At 42.6% G+C, this 17,174-nt stretch overlaps 2 protein-coding genes and 1 non-coding gene across 8 annotated transcripts in view; 1 reads left to right on the forward strand and 2 right to left on the reverse strand.

Annotated features, from left to right (window-relative positions):
- Positions 1 to 1,098, reverse strand: part of NPHP1 (nephrocystin 1) — a 99,736-nt gene extending 98,638 nt beyond the window's left edge. For 2 of the 6 annotated variants that reach the window (XM_055241761.2, XM_063617567.1), the window contains exon 1: positions 112 to 591. In XM_055241761.2, the coding sequence (XP_055097736.1) occupies positions 112 to 180 (69 nt within the window). In that variant the 5' untranslated portion in view covers positions 181 to 591. Of the gene's footprint in view, positions 1 to 111 lie in introns of all 6 variants that reach the window. The other 4 variants (XM_055241762.2, XM_055241760.2, XM_055241764.2 and 1 more) reach the window with 4 other exon arrangements.
- A 671-nt stretch (positions 1,099 to 1,769) lies between these two features.
- On the forward strand, positions 1,770 to 1,876 carry LOC129463399 (U6 spliceosomal RNA). Its single transcript, XR_008651168.1, has one exon. It is a non-coding gene; the product is annotated as a U6 spliceosomal RNA (small nuclear RNA).
- A 5,346-nt stretch (positions 1,877 to 7,222) lies between these two features.
- On the reverse strand, positions 7,223 to 12,202 carry MTLN (mitoregulin). Its single transcript, XM_055243416.1, is given in 5 exon segments — positions 7,223 to 7,313; positions 7,905 to 8,322; positions 8,325 to 8,504; positions 11,407 to 11,523; positions 12,074 to 12,202. Coding segments are annotated over 4 exon segments (702 nt in total). The 3' UTR covers positions 7,223 to 7,313; positions 7,905 to 8,046.
- Between the last annotated feature and the right edge of the window lie 4,972 nt (positions 12,203 to 17,174).

Here is a 17,174-nt window from a genome sequence, read left to right on the forward strand (position 1 = left end):
GACTGGGGGCAAGCTCCCAAGATTAGGTGGGGTCACGGTGGGAAGGCGCAGTACGCGCAACTGCGTCCGCCTGTCGCCCGCCCCAGGGCCCTCTGCACAGCCTGACCATACCTGTTGCTTCAGCTCCTGATTGCGGCGCCGCAGGGCCTGGAGAGGATCTCGCTGTCGTGTCGCCAGCATCTCTCTCGCTGCGGTGCCCTGATTGCTCCAGTTGCCAGGGAAACCAAGCGGCGGCGCCAGAAGGTGACGCCATCGATGTGCGTCCGCCTCCCACCCCGCCCCGCCCGGGCTGGTCCCGGGAAGGGTCAAAATGTTCTCTTGCGGTGGTCATCCCACGCCACCAGGCAGGTCACAGCCGGGGGAGTCATTTTTCCTCGCCAATTCCTAAGGATAGGGGAACGTCCCCCAGCGCCTGAAACTACATTCCCCACAATACATCAGTAATAACACCACCTTGTTGCTGGGATACCTGTTTTATGGCATTTGCTTTCTGATACCAATTTTGTAAGCTAATGTTAAGATACAATTTTAGCATCTTAAATTCTTTCATTAACTGCAAGGATAGCTTTCCTATGGAATATATGGTTCTGTTCCATACTCTCATTTCGAAAGGCAGTTTTTAATTCTTTGCCATTTAGGCTACTGAAATTTCATTTCATTCTAATATTGCACGTTGTCAATTCTGAATTCTGTAAGGATGGTAATTGTTCTACAGCAAATCTATGAGCAAATTATTAGTTCTCACTATGATTCCCAGTTTACATCAAGTCTCAGGAAGGTTGTCATGTTTCCCCCATATGGGACTGCCTCCCATGAATCCAATTCCAAAACTCCACTACACGAAAATTGGACTTGAATAAGAATGATGATGCTTGGGGCTCACCTTCCAAATGATGGACCCCATTAATATAAATGAATGTTCTTCAGAACAACCACAGGCCAGGCTGAACCATTATTTATGTACTTTTTTCTTTAAGTATAATACCTACAGAGAAAAGTGTACAGACTTTGCTCTGAAAACCTTCCACCCCATAACAGCACCCAGATTATGAAACAGAACATTATCTGCCTACTAACAGTCTTCCTGTCTTTCTAGTCCCTGCCTACCCCCACCCCCAACCTCTCAACCCTCTCACTTCTCCACCACACACCAAAGGTGAACAATATCCTAACTTATAAGAGCACAAACTTGTGTTGCCTTTTTTTGTACTATACAATGAAATTATGCACTGTGTGGTGGCTTCTCCTGTCCTTTAAATATCACATTTGTGAGATGCATCTATACTGTGTGTGGCTGTAGTCTGTTCATTCTCACTGCTGATATTTCACATATGATATACCGTAACATACTCATTGATTCTACTGTTGCTGGGTAAGTGGGCAGTTTCCAGCTTAGGGCTAGTATAAATAGGGCTGCTAAGAACATCCTGGTGCAAGTCTTCTGGCAAACACGTACCACTGCTGAGTCACAGGGCATGTTATACATCAGCTTTAGTAGATACTACTACCTGGTTTCCCAAAATGGTTATACTAACTTATACCCTATCAGCAGTGTACGAGTTTTTGTTCTTTATGTCCTTGGCAAGATTTGGTACTGTCTGTTTTGTTGCAATTCATGTCTTATTTTGAATTAATTTCTCTATTATGGCTCATGATAATTAGTTCACTTAAACAGCCACACATAGGATTTCCATTAAAAATCTTTACAACAAATGAGAAAATGCTATAGAATATTTCTAAGTGAATTATTAAATCAATAATTCAGGTGAGTGCTTGCTTCGGCAGCACATATACTAAAATTGGAACGATACAGAGAAGATTACCATGGCCCCTGCGCAAGGATGACACGCAAATTCGTGAAGCGTTCCATATTTTTGCACATATACACCATGGACTACTATGCAGCCATAAAAAATGATGAGTTCATGTCCTTTGTAGGGACATGGATGAAACTGGAAATCATCATTCTCAGTAAACTATCGCAAGGACAAAAAACCAAACACTGCATGTTCTCACTCATAGGTGGGAACTGAACAATGAGAACACATGGACACAGGAAGGGGAACATCACACTCCAGGGACTGTTGAGGGGTGGGGGGAGGGGGGAGGGATAGCATTAGGAGATACACGTAATGCTAAATGACGAGTCAATGGGTGCAGCACACCAACATGGCACATGGATACATATGTAACAAACCTGCACATTGTGCACATGTACCCTAAAACTTAAAGTATAATAATAATAAAAAAATTATAATTACAGGTGATGAGATGAGCAAAACGAAAAAAATTGCTCTAAAATACTTACGAAATTCTCAGTCTATAAATAAATTAGAAAAAATTATTCTGTATCTACTTATTTATAGGGATTTCCATATTTTAAATGGAAAAGTTAATATCATCATGGATACAGTTTAATTCTGTTGGTAAAAATAAACTAATAAACCCCCCAAAATATGTGTCAATATATGAACAACAATAAGGAAAGGTGCAAAAAAGTGTATTACTCATTCACCTCAGGTGTGAAGATGTTTGACTTTATACATTTTTGCACCATATTGTTTCAGTTACAAGTATTCATTACTTGCGATTCCTAGATCAGCATCAAACACCTGGGACCTTGTTAGAAATGCGCATTTTCAGGCCCCACCACAGTCCTAGTAGAATCAGAATCTGTATTTTAACAATACTCCAGTGTTTCATGTGCACATTCAAGTTTGAGAAGTACCACTGAGGTATTCAGTGTGCTATAAATGATATGATTACTCAGCTAACGATTTTTCACTAATAACTGTAATATTCAGGACAGTCACGTTAATACTAGTCATTATTCCTCTGTAGTTATACCTTGATGCCATTATAAAAAACAACATAACATAAAACAAGAGAGATGTGCAGTGAGGTAGCCAAAAGAAACTAAAGCAAACCATGGCCAGTGTTTCTCCTGAGAGCAAGCTACTTCATAAAACTCATCATGATTTCTATCAGTGTGTTAAAACGAGTAACAATTTTGAATTGCTTCCTCACAGGCAATACTGAAAAAGAATTTAACAGCTTCCAAGAGACTCATAATGTAGACAGAACCAGTGGAACAGGACGACTTGGAATCAATAAAAAGATTATAGCAAAGAGAATACAGAAGTGTGCAGTTTTAGGGCCTTAAAAGAAAATTCAGGCTGGGTACGGTGGCTCACGCCTGCAATCCCAACACTTTGGGGAGCCGAGGTGGGTGGATCACCTGAGGTCAGGAGTTCGAGACCAGCCTGGCCAACATGGCAAAACCCTGTCTCTACTAAAAATACAAAAATTAGCCAAGTGTGGTGGCACATGCCTGTAATCCCAGCTACTCAGGAGGCTGAGGCAGGAGAATCACTTGAACCTGGGAGGTGAATGTTCCAGTGAGCGGAGATCACGCCAGTGCACTCCAGCCTGGGCAACAGAGTGAGACTGTGTCTCAAAAAAAAAAAAAGAAAAGAAAAGAAAAGAAAATCCACCTCATATAAAAATGACAAATATATACCTTGGTGCAAGGCACTGTTTAGGCCTGTGGTACAAGATGTTTAACACTACTCTCAAAGAGCTTCCAAGCTACAGTAATAGACTAGAAACATGAAAATTGTACCAACCACTTACCACAGAGGTGCTACCTGGTGTACAGAATTCCCTGCCAAATGAACAGCTTATGATTAAATACACTGAGTTCTACAGTAAGGTCATGCATTGAATATGTCCACTAGACAGCTGAAAGAGTGAAGCTGGAATTGAAGGAAAGGACCAGAGGGAGGGGGCTCTGCTTGGATATGCTAGTTAAGCCAAGAGAATGGCTAGGGTAATCACAGGAGAGCACAGAGCAGAGAACCAAGGCGAAAGTTTGAGGAACTTGAGAAAGGCTGCAATAGTAGCAGTTTGGAAACTCAATAAACTTTTGTATTAGAGAAGCAAGGGAGGAGAATTTCAAGGGACAAAGTGGCCTCATCAAATACCCTCAAGGTAAAATGTGAGGATTCAGAAAGAGCCATAGATATTAATGTTTCTGGAAGGTGCAGAGGGCAGATCACAGCAGACCAATGGGCAAAATATTTGGAAAGAAAATATTGGCAAATGATAGCATCAACTAAAATAAATTTTAAGTCAAAATCCGTGCATTCGTTAGCCGGGCATGGTGGCAGGCACCTGTAATCCCAGCTACTCGGGGAGGCTGAGGCACAAGAATCACTTGAACCCGGGAGGCAGAGGTTGCAGTGAGCCAACATCACACCACTGCACTCCAGCCTGGGGGACAAAGTGAGACTCCGTCTCAAAAAAAAAAAAAAAAAAAAAAAAGAAAATGTGCGTTTGTAAATAGAAAACAGGGAGAGACTGCAGACGCAAGAAAGAGATGATGTACTGGAGAACAAGGAAGGTCCTGAGGGAGATGCAGAATTCTGCAGAGGCCAAAGAGGAGACAGCCTTGGAAAGCGCCCGTGTGTCTTCTCTCCTGGTAAAGGAAACCTAATGAGGCAGAGCTTCAAAAACAGTAGTTTTCAACCTCAGCTGACCATCACAATCACCTGAAGAACTAAAAATTCTAATACCCAGGCTATATTCCAAATGACAGGAATCAAAATGTCTCGACAGTGGCATGCAAGAATTAGTATTTTTAAAGCTCCTTAGATGATTATGTGTAGCCCTGTTGAAAACTACTGCTCTAGACAAAACTATCGAGAAAGACGAAGGAATTCCCAGCTAATGGCCTTTATCTTCTCATATGGTTGATCTACTAGGAATGAAAGGCATCAAGAAAACTGGGAGTTTAAGGAACTCAGGTGCTAAGAAATGAGACAGACACAGTCACAATAGAACCAATTTGTAGTGAGCCAAGTGAGAAAGGTGAAGTCTTTAAAGTTCAGCGGCTCAAAAGAGCAAAAGCAGTGGTGAAGGTAAATGTACAAGCAGGGATGGAGTCTAATCTGATCAGGGAGCCCAGGATGACTCATGAGGATGGAGTCTAATCTGACCAGGGAGCCCAGGATGACTTACGAGGTTAGCTGGAAGGGTAAGACAACTAATAGTCTCCAGAGCGGGCAGTTCTATAGGAGATGTAGAGGATGTAAGCTGTCCTAATGAGGTGGGGTTACCCCGAGACTAAACAGACCAAGTATAATATAACAAAGTCCAGGCCTGTTGATGATAAGGTCCAGAGTATGGCTGAAGCAATGTGGAGTAGAACAGGTGGTCTGGGAAGCCCATATTGGGGGAGAAAAGGAGGCAGGGTAGGGTAGTAAAAGTGGGCCAAGACATGTAGATGTCATGACTAAATGGCAGTGAAAAATGGAGGTGGGGGAATATAGATTCAAGGAGTCAAGAGTGTCATTTCCAAGTTATGACTGGCACTGACTCCTGGCTCCCAACTTTCCATTTCCAGTTTTGGCTAACATAGGAAAAGTGCTATCTCCATAGTATTTTCGGGGGGGAAAAAACTACCACATTTAAGTAGGGCAAAGGTAGAAAAAGTGACGTAACGTCAAAGGTAGTTGCCCACTACAGAAGTGAGGAGTACAGTCAGTGTAAAAAGGTAGTAAGCAGACAACTAGAAAATTAGGAGCGGCAGAGTGGCTAAAAATCCCATAATGATATAGACAGGACTCGGAAGTAGCACACGCCCAGAGGCAGGGTTACCTAGAGCAGAGACGGGAGAGGGGCATGACTGTGTCAGGGTGCTGTACGTAAGTAATGAGAAAGAACCAACTTGGAAGGACCAGGTCCACCAGGAACATGGCACAAGAATGGGTCCAAACAGGCAGAACTAGGCCAGTCACAATCCAGATGCTTAACCAGGCACATTCCAACAGTTTGGGGGTAATACGTCCCTCAAGAAACCTACGTTGTCTCAAAGAGTCTCAACTCTTGGAGGCTCAATTAGGGGCGGACACTAGGAAGCTTCAGCAAACTGCAGCCCAGATGGGACTGAGCTCCAAGAACCATTTCAGTCCTTGACTACTACATTCACAGAATGAAAACAAAGTTGGAAGTAGTAAGGCATAATAGCCCCACTAAAATGGGGGGAGGGTGGGGGGTGCTTCATGTAGAAACAACTTTTCGATGTTAACATGAGGTTGAGACACGAAATTAATCTTCGTAGGAATGAGCAAGGGTGGTGTTCTAGAAACACTCATTGTAAATCAAAGGAACCAGGCACTCACTCTTGATTTTTAGATATAGGTAGGATTTATCACTAAGCTCTGTTCAGGAGGGTTTCTCCTTCACGTGTATTCCATAATGACACATAAAAGAGATTTTGCCAACAAAAACTTATACACTGGCCAGGCACAGTGGCTCATGCCTGTAATCCCAGCACTTTTGGAGGCCAAGGCGGGTGGATCACCTGAGGTCAGGAGTTCGAGACCAGCCTGACCAACATCATGAAACCCCATCTCTACTAAAAATACAAAAACTAGCCAGACATGGTGGCGCATGCCTGTAGTCCCAGCTACTTGGGAGACTGAGGCAGGAAAATTGCCTGAATCGAGGACGCGGAGATTGCAGTGAGCCAAGATTGTGCCACTGCACTCCAGCCTGGGCAACATGAAATTCTGTCTCAAAAAAAAAAAAAGAAAAAGAAAAAGAAAAGAAAAAAACTTATACTCTGTACTTGGAACACACTGTTTTGTTTTGGGTTGAGACAGGGTCTCGCTCTGTCATCCAGGCTGGAGTGCAGTGGTGAGATCACAGCTCACTGCAACCTTAACCTCCTAGGCTCAGGTGATCCTCCTGCCTCAGCCTCTGGTTTACAAATTAGCTGGACTCACAGGTGTGTGCCACCACGGCCAGCTAATTTGTAAGTTATTTGTAGAGACTGGGTCTCCCCATGTTGCCGTGGCTGGTCTCCAACTCCTGGGCTCAAGTGGTCCTCCCACGTCAGCCTCCTAAAGTGCTGTGATCATAGGCCTGAGCAGGGCCAAGGAATACACTGTTACTCTTGGAAATTCAAAGGTCTTACATATAGCACCCTTACCTCAGTTATGTTTACACAGTCCTTTGCTTTCCAACAAGTTCAGTAAAAGAACCCATAATGGTCCCACAGCCAAGTCTGCTTTGTGCCTGTACCAAAGAAGGGGCACGTGTTACATAATACGTCTGCTCAAAAACACTAGTAAGTCCGTTTTGAAAATGCAGAACTCTTGATGCACTAAATTGCATGAAAAACATGACACTTCCCCTTATGAAAAAATAAAAGTTCAAAGATGTTTAATTTTTTTATTTTAAAAATAAAATTGATTCATAAAGTGCAAGAAGTCATTTCTTTCCAGTAGTCTATATGCATCTTCAACGAGCTGTTAGAAACAGAAAAGAGAAAAAAATTAGAAATACACAATCTGTAACTTCAAACTGTACTGTGGTATTAAACCATGAACCATAAGATCTGATGTTACGACAAGAAAACTGAGGTCCTGAAAATTAATCATGCACAGCTCTTCTGAAGCTAAGACTGGATGCGAGGTTCCTGACTTCCAGGCCACTGCTCTTTCCACTTTACCAGGCTGCCAACAACCTAAGAATTTAGTATGGAGTTTACAATCGCCAAGGCGGAGATGTGCTAACAAGGATGTTACTGAAAAGAACTGGGGGTGGCAAGATCACCTCCCCAGTTCCTTTTTTCTTTTGTTCTTTCCAGTATTTTCTATACTGATGTTAAATGTTGTCAGGATGAACGACAACATAGCACGTTGGTAAGACATTCTCATTAAACGCCCAGTGAACTAAACCAAGACACCAAAGAGCAAGTTATCAGGGAAGACAAAACTTCCACCTTTTGTTGTCTGTGGGAACAAGTCCTATCTTCTGCGACCTAGCCAGAGTTGATCCTAAGATATCCTCCCGACCCCAAAGTCTCCCTTTGCAATGTCACTATGTGTACTGCTCACCAACACTCCAGGAAGAGCCGGCCATGGCAGGCGGGGACTGCGTGGCAAGCCTGGTTCTGGCCGCCGCCGGACCGCAGCTCCGGCGCGGACATGGCAAGGTGGCCATGCGGGGAATCAAGAATGGGCCGGAAGGCGCGGAGTCTCAGGCCAGGTCCAGCTTCTTCTGCGTCGCCGCCAGCTTGTCCTGCAGCCTCCGTTTCCTCCAGTCCAAGTAGCGCCTCCGCAGTCGGTTCGCCTGCCAGCCCAGGAGTATTCCAGAAGCGAAGGCTACTAGCACTGACAATTGCAGCGTCCTCTCCGACACATCCGCCATGACTGCCTCCGGCGTGCAGCGCGGTCTACGGCGCGGCGGCGGGGTCAAAAGGCGCCGCGCGTTCAGGGGTAGGGCGTGGGGCAAAAATGAAGCCAAGGTGGCGAGGCCCGCCCCGCGCAGCCGGCGAGGCGTTGGTTCGCTGGAAACTCACCAATAGTCCCAACTGTCTCGCCTTCAACTGAAGACTTTCCCAGTCCTTGGACGACCCCACCTTCCCCTTTCCTGAACCCCCACAACATTTCTTGTTGATGCCTTACATCATTAGCTAACACTGGGGGCGTATCTTGCTAACCCGACTGTAAGCTCTTCACCGCTCTGTATTTTCTCTCAGCAATAGAATGGGAGTGACTTGCGTAACTTTAAATTTTCTGGTAACCTGTTTTTTAAAACATAAAAACAAAAACATGGAATTGTTTTTAATAATATATTTACTTTTCCCAACATATACGGGATGTTATCATTTCAACATGTAACTCGTTTTTAAATTATTAAGGAGGTGCTTTTTTTTCATACCAAGTCTTTGAAAACTGGTCTGTGTTTTACAGCGAAAAGCACATCTCAATTTGAACACTGAATTTTCAATGGAGATACTTATCAGTGTCTAGATTTCATAAAATGTACAGCTGAAAAAGTAGATTCATATACCCAAGTTGTTCTAAAAACACAAACATTTTTCCAATAACTGAATGGAGTACCAATTTTTAGATTAAATTTAAATTCATTAAAATTTTTTAAAAATTAAAAACTCAGTTCTTCAGTCACACTAGCCATATATGGGACCAGTGGCTACCATATTGGACAACCCAGGTCTGGGGGCTATGCTGTACCAGAACTAACATGGGGTCAAAATTGTTGGGATAGGAAACAAACCAACACATTTCTAATGATGAAAGTCATTTTGACACACACCCCCCCCACCACGACTTCCACCTCCTGGTGTTCAGGCCTTTGTGTAATCCCCTCCCCTTGAGTGTGGGTGTGACCTGTGACTTGCTTCTAACTAATATATAATAAAGCAAAGGGGATGAGGATGTCACTCCTGTGATTACTACGTATATTAATCTGTTCTCACACTGCTAATAAAGACATACGTAAGACTGAGTTTATAAAGGAAAGAAGTTTAATTGACTCACAGTTCCACGTGGCTGGGGAGGCCTCACAATGATGGCAGAAGGCAAAGGAGGAGCAAAGGCACATCTTACGTGGCAGCAGGCAAGAGAACCCGTGCAGGGGAACTTCCCTTTATAAAACCATCAGATCTCATGAGGCATATTCACTATCACGAGAACAGCATGGGAAAGACCTACCCTCATGATTCAGTTACCTCCCACTGGGTCCCTCCCATGATGTGGGAATTATGGGAGCTACAATTCAAGATTTGGGTGGGGACACAGCCAAAACATGTCACTGTGTATATACAATTTTTTAGCAAGTTAAAGACTCTCCTGTGGCTTGATGAAGTGGACATGCTGGAGAAGCTCACAGAACAAAGAACTGCAGTGGCCTCTAGGAAAAGCCTCCAGCCAACAGCCAGCAAAAATCTGGAACCCTCAGTCCCAAAACCACAAGGAAATGAACTCTGCCAACAACCTGAATGAGCTTGGAAGCAGATTCTTCCCCATTTGAGCCTCCAGATGAAAACACAGCCTTACACATTGATTGCAGTCTTGTGAGATTATAACAGAGGACCCAGCTTAATTGTGCTTGGATTCCTGATCCATGGAAAATGTGAGATAATAAATGTGTATTGTTTTAAATGACTACATTTGTGGTAATCTATTACATGGTGTAAGATATGGGACAAAACAGAGTGTTTTTCCCACTTTAACTCTCAATACAGACCACCTCTGGTGACTAAACGATATATTCAATACTCTGACGCCAGAGTTGGGGTGAGGGAGACCTTTTTCCTATACACCAATAAATTCTGCAGCAGACAACAACTGGATGTCCTCTAATTCAATTTAATTTTGACACTTACCTACCTGGATATAGCATCAGGTTCCATAGGTTGAGGGCTCAGTCCCACAAGACTTCTTCCTACTTCCAATGCCAGTCACAAATAGTAGGTTGTCACCTATACCTCTGAAGAACTGGCTATAAATCAGGAATTCCAACAACCCCCTCCTTAGGTTTGATTAATTTTCTAGAGCAGCTCACAGAACTCAGAAAAAACACTTTACTTACTTTTACCCACTTATTATAAAGGATATTACAAATGATACAGTTAAACAGCCAGGTAGAAGAGATGGATAGCATAAGGCATATAGGAAAGGGTATGGAGCTTCCATACCCTGTTTAGGACCACCATCCTCCAGGAACTTCCACATGTTTAGCTATCCAGAAGCTCAATCAAACCCAATCCTTTTGGTTTTTAAGGAAGCTTCATTACATAGGCATAACTGATTACATCATTGGCCATTGGTGATCAAATTAACCTTCAGGCCCCTTCTCCTACCTGGAAGCTGGGGAGTAGGGCTGAAAGTCTAATCATGCCCTGGCATTTCCTGTGGCCAGTCCCTGTCCTAGGGACCTGCAGTCATCTCATTAGCATACAAAAGGCATTCTTATCAATCACTTGAGATTCCAAGGATTTTAGGAGCTGTATGCTAGGAAACAGGAAAGAAAACCACACACACACACACACACACACATATATATTCACAATATCACACACAGTAATAGAAATGAATAAAGCCCTGAAAGGAAGGTCAGCAAGTGGAGCCTGAACTCAGCCTCTCTGCAGACATCAGCAAATGGACTTTCCTACTTGAGGCAAAACGTATCTTAGGAGGGAGATGATAAGGACAGTGTTGGGTCCAATGTGAATTCACATCTGCCACACTTAATGTTCATTTACTCAATAAATATTTATTGAATGCTGCAGTAGGCATTGGGAATGTAAAGGTGAATACAACACAAGGTCTTCCCTTAGCTTAGCACAAAGTAGAAGAGGTAGAAAAAAAATTTATGACACAGTGTGATGAGTTGGAATATGTGTGTATGTATGTTGCTTAGACTTAAAAAAAGAAAAAAATCCTCATCATTGTAGTTTGTGAAAGCAAAACAAAACAAAACCCTTAGAGACATTCTTTCTCTTAAAATCCATCCAATCTCTCAGCCAATCCTGTTGGTTCTATTTTTAAAACATAGCCAGAATGAAATCGCTTCTTACCACTCTACTGCTACCAACAGGTCCAAGCTGCCATCGCCTCTTTTCTGAGTGATTGCAATAGCCCTATCAGGTTTCCATGCTTCTATATCTGTCCACCACATTCTCTTCTCAATACAGCAGCCAGAATGGGCCTTTGAAATCAGAAAAAGTTGAATCATGTCACTTGTGAAAGTTGATCATACCATTTGGGTCATTCTCGTCATACCCAATTAAAATAGATTTGAGAGGGCAGAGGGTAAGGCACTCAGGACACAAAACATTGCTCCAAGAATGTAATTCTCTGCAAGCCTGGCTGCTGAAACTACCTGCTATCACCTGAAACCAGTCTTACCTATAGCTACTGAAACAATCTCCTGAAACTCTAAGAATAGTTTAACCCATTGCTGTCACTTACCAATCAAAACTTGTCAGCTCCTCAAAACCTTACTAGTGCCAATGAACTTCCTGAGAGCAAAACATAACATTTCCCTTTTTACAATGAAACCTCTAAGCTTCTCTTTGTTCTGCAGACATACTGAAGACCACTCAGTCTGCATGTATGTCCCAAGTTGCAATTCTTTCTTTCCAAATAAGATTTCCAAATTTCAGAGATTTGTCTCCATGTTTTGACTTTGACACACTCTTCTGCTAGAACTCTGCAGTGGCCAAAGCCCCTATGGTCATCCCAAGTGTTCTGCAAACCTGTTTCCCTTCCACCCCCGAAGCTGTCACTTGCTCACTGTGTCTTGAACTCCCCAGGCATGGTTCTGCGTAATAGCATTTGCATGTGTGGTCCTCCCGCTTGGCATACTCTTCCCCAGATCCTTGCATGGGTAACTTCCTCACCTCCTTTAAGTTTGCGCCAGATGTCACCTTCTCAATGAAGCCTACTCAACTATTTAAAAATCACAAACTCAACCATCTCCCACTCAGGCACCCCTGATCCCCATGACCCTGTTCTGTTCTCCTCCAGAACTTACTGCCTTCAACACTTATTATACTCACTGTTTACTGCCTGTTTCCCATGCTAGAATGTAAGCTGCTCCAGGGCAGGGATTTTTGTCTCCATTGTATACTGGTGAATCCCAAGTGCCTAGAACAAGGACTAGCATATAACAGACACTCAGTAAATATTTGGTGTTGATGACAGTGGAGAGTGGTCAGGGAAGGCTTCTGAGTGGATAGCTGAAATGTATCTTGAAAGATAAGTCACAAATTGAGAAGAGACTAAATTTCTCTGTGTCTCACTTGACTCATTTGTAAAATAAGGAGTTTAGTGTTACTCAACAGCTCTAAGACATTTTAAAGAGCCACTTTTGGCAGACTCAAGTTGCATACTTGGGCCACTGGTGTTACTGCAAATTTGAACCTCGCTTGGAATTCTGGCCTCATCCCTAAGATGTCTTTAGACTAAAAATAAGCTAGATCATGTATACCAGAGTCTTGAGTATGGGAAAACCTTAGACACACAGAACTGGAAGAGACTATAGACATGACTTTGTTGAAGCAGAAGGAAACTCTGGCCACTGGGGAGAATACAGCTGCTGGGGAGAAGGCAGGGACGTAAATGTTAAAATCCCTCTTAAAGAGCCACTGTGTCCCCAGCTTGCCACTTTGTGTTTTTCCCCTGAGTGAATTGTTTCAATGGAGCATTTTAGTGGACTTCACAATGGTAAACCAGCTTTGAGGTAATGCTTAAATTTGGATTAACAGGCTCAATAGTCAAGCATAGTAAGTTAATTGATCGCAAGAATGCCTTTTGAAAGATACATTAGCTGCTACTGTTGAGTTTGCTGTTTGAAGGACTTGCCAAGGGGAAATATTTTACCATTTGTAGTGTTAGATCTTTATTGATTGTAAATAAGTTCATTTAAAGTGTATAAAAGAAATCAGTTTCCTCTGCAACTCCCAGACCATAAACAACAAAATGATCGCTTTATACTTTAAATTTAGCCCCCATAAAAGGTATAGCTTTGCCATGGCTAAAATGGAGCACTCACCTCAATAAATCCTTGAGTTCTGGCCCTAAAGACTCTCGCTGGGCCTGTTCCACCTGAGACACAAGCAGAGAGCCCAGTGTCTTGGGGGTCTAATCACCAGGTCCTTTGTCTCCCATTCTCTTCCTCTGAGCTATTGGGAATGGGAAGGGAAATCCCTGTAGGGTTCGGTGATATGCTGAAATTCTTCACCTGCCCCCACAAGTACCAGCAAACACACACCCCACGAGGCTGAGACTTAGAGGAGGTAGGCAGGAATACTAAGTAGATGGGCTAGGTGTGTGATTTCCAAATGTGGATCATTTTCTCCCAGTGCAGGGCAAGAACACAAAGTGTTCCATAAGGGAAGGCTGAGCCTCGAGCTTTGATCCTTCTTTTTCACAGGAACAAGCACTTCAAGTCTGCCTCTCCATTCTGTAATTCTGAAGACACACTGTACAATAGCCTTCTATAACCCTACAAGAACAGGAAAATCCTTCTGAGTAACACACAAGCCAGTCTCATAATTAATTCCAAGGTTAAGTTTTCATCTATAATTCACTGATGATTCCAACAAGTGTTTCCTCAGTGCATACTGTGTGCCAGATATTCCATGCTGAGCCAGTCTCAAGGATCTTACTCTCTAGGAGAGAGAATGACAACAATCAAATACTCACACAAATAAACACAGCGGTACAAACACTGATGAGTGCTCTGATAGAAAAGTACTGTGTGCCATATCTGTGTACCATGAGGATGCACAGAGGAACCTAACTGAGACTGGGAGGGTGGAAATGGTCAAGGGAGGCCTCCTATAGCTAAGACCTTAAGTGAGAAACAGAAATAGAAATGAGAAGGAAGGGATTTTTGTGGGCTGAGGGAATGCATTTGTGAACATTCTGGGGCTGCAAATAGCTGAATCAGGCTGGGTGCAGTGGCTTACACTAGTAATCTCAGCACTTTGAGTGGCCCAGGTGGGAAAACCACTTGCCTCCAGGAGTTTGAAACAAGGCTGGACCACATAGTGAGACCCTGTCTCTACAAAAAATAAAAAAATTAGCCAAGTGTGGTGGTGCATGTCTGTATTCCTAGCTATGTGTGAGGCTGAGGTGGGAGGATTGCTTGAGCTTGGGAGGTCAAGGCTGCAGTGAGCCATGATCTCATCACTGCATTCCAGCCTGGGTGACAGTAAAACCTTGTCTCAAACAAAATTATGTTTTAAAAATGCTGAATCAGCAAGAGTTAGAAGAATAGGTGTGGAATAAAGGTAGAACAAGCAGACAGAGGCTTGCAAGCCATGTCAATGGCTTTGGATTTTATTCACAGTGAAATCAGCAGCCTTTTTTTTTTTTTTAAGCAGGGAATTGTATAATCCTGTTTACATAGTAAAAACATTAATTTGATTTCAGCTGGAGAATAGATTGGAAGTCACCAAGGATGGAAGCAGGGAGGCCAGTTGGGACACTATTCCAGTAGTTCACATAAGAGACAATAGTAGTATAGCCTGTGGTAGGTGATGTTGGGTTGATTTGGTGTTGTTCTGTGTGGGAAACATGTGAGGGGAGAAGAAAAGACACATGCACAATATCTTTAATGGTAATCAACCTTTATCCTATGTAAATGGCAATGCAGATATAATAAGCAAATGATATAATAAGCAAATTGATATAATAAGCAAATTGCAATGGGAAGGGGAGAAGGGAAAAGATATGTATATGTATATATACACTCACCAGACTATGGAGGATTCATCGCCAGACCGAGAAGCAACAGCCTGAGCTCCAGAGTCGGACGCTACACTCACCAGACCATGGAGGATTCACCACCAGACCAGGAAGCAACAGCCTGGGCTCCAAAGTCGGCCACTCATCCATGCGCAGATGAGGAGAGGTCTCATGAAGCTAAGGCACAGTCTGAGACCCTAGCTCTTTTTGTAACAAGTCACAAGGGCCCTTCGTGACTGGGCTCAAGGAACACAACAAGGTCAACTTGGTTTTAAGATTGTCCATTGTTTTTCAATAACTAACGTATAGGAATAGATTGAAATAGAGATTTCTCCGAAACAGCACTGGATGAATGCCTCAAGGGGCTTACATAACCTGTTCTAGGACTTGGTGACCATTGTTTGTGTCCATGTTCAATTGAGTTCAAATTTAATATTTAACTTTTCCTCCACAGGTGTAGACGATAAAGCAACTCCATCTTGGATGCTAATCTACCATACTGACTTCTCATTCACCCTTGTTCTGGGAATGCCTTTGAGATTTCTACTTTTTCTACTGTTCATTCTAGCCTCTCACTGAGGGGTTGATTTCAATTGTTACACATTCCTTCCCTGTGGTATATAATCCCTGGACCTGGGGGATAAGGGCTCAGGGATCCACTATCCCTTCTCATGGCTGCCAAAGGATATCACTTCTGCTTGTAAGTCCTTCTTAAATATTGCTTTCTGATAAGCCGGATATGTCAGCCTTCTTTCACCTCTCAGCTTCCTGGGCTTTGGGGTTAGGTTTGCATAGACTTGCTCACCACGGAACATTTATGGTTGACAGTTTTTTTCTTTTAGCACAAAGATGTTCCATTGTTCCAGTTTCTGTAGTTTTGGAAAAGAAGTCTGCTGAAATTCTTATCTGTATATAATGTATCTTTTTCCCAATAGCTGTTTTTAAGACTTCATAAGGATGTGTGAGCAATTGGTCACGATATATTTTAGTATGGTTTTACAAAGTTTATTCTGTTTCAGATTTGTTGAGTCTCCTGGATCTGTGGGCTTATAGTTTTTACCAAATTTAGAAAACTTTTGGCCATCATTCCTTCAAATATTTTATGTCTCCCTTTTTTCTCTGACTTCAGTTACACGCATCTTAGACTGATATCCCACAGGTCACTGAGGCATTATTCTCTCTCTGTTCAGCAACTTTATTTCCTATACTTTGCCTGTAAATTCTAGCCACCTGTGCCTCCAGGGTACCAGTCTCCATCTCCTCAACTCAGTGGGACTCTGTTTGCTTTTGCCCTCCCTGCACTGTGGCCTGGAAACTCTCTCCAGGCAGTATACCGGAGCAATCATAGGACTGAATTCATTTGTTTTCTTTCCTTTGGGGATCATAGTTCTGTGCTACCTGTTGCACCATGTCTGAAATTAGTTATTCAATGAAGTTTGTGCATTCTTAAATAGTTATTTATGGTAGGCAGGCAGTTCCTATAGCTTATAATCTTTCCTGGGTGGACACAGTTATACATTTTATATATTTTGGTATGTCTATTTGATTAATGTCTGCCCTTCTCCACTAGACTGTAAATTTCATGAGAGCAGGGACCATTTTTGTTTCTGTTTAACATGTTTCCATATAGTATGTGCTCAATAAGTACTTGTAGAATAAGACAACTATTTTTAAATCAAAAATACTTATTTAGAATGAGGAATCACAAAAATCATATTTTAAAAAAAATTTTAACAAATGCCATCAATAATACAATGTCCAGACAAATGGTATAAAATTGTAATTACGTTGAAGGAAGAGGCCACTTCTTAATATCAGAAATAAAAAAGCTGAATTGATTACTTTCTAAGCAAAGTTAGAGCTGTACCTGTAAAGCACAGTCTCTCTCAGCAATGCAGAGTTGGTCTTGTAATACAGAGTTCAGGGATTGGAGGATTTTCAAAAATAGGAATGTTGGCTGAGTGCGACAGCTCATGCCTGTAATCCCAGCACTTTGGGAGGCCAAGGTAGGCAGATCACTTGAGGTCAGGAATTCAAGACCAGACTCGTTAACATGGTGAAACCCTGTCTCTACAAAAAAAAAAAAATACAAAAATTAGCAGG

Source organism: Symphalangus syndactylus, chromosome 14 (genome assembly GCF_028878055.3).
Source record: "Symphalangus syndactylus isolate Jambi chromosome 14, NHGRI_mSymSyn1-v2.1_pri, whole genome shotgun sequence".
Lineage (NCBI taxonomy): Eukaryota > Metazoa > Chordata > Mammalia > Primates > Hylobatidae > Symphalangus > Symphalangus syndactylus.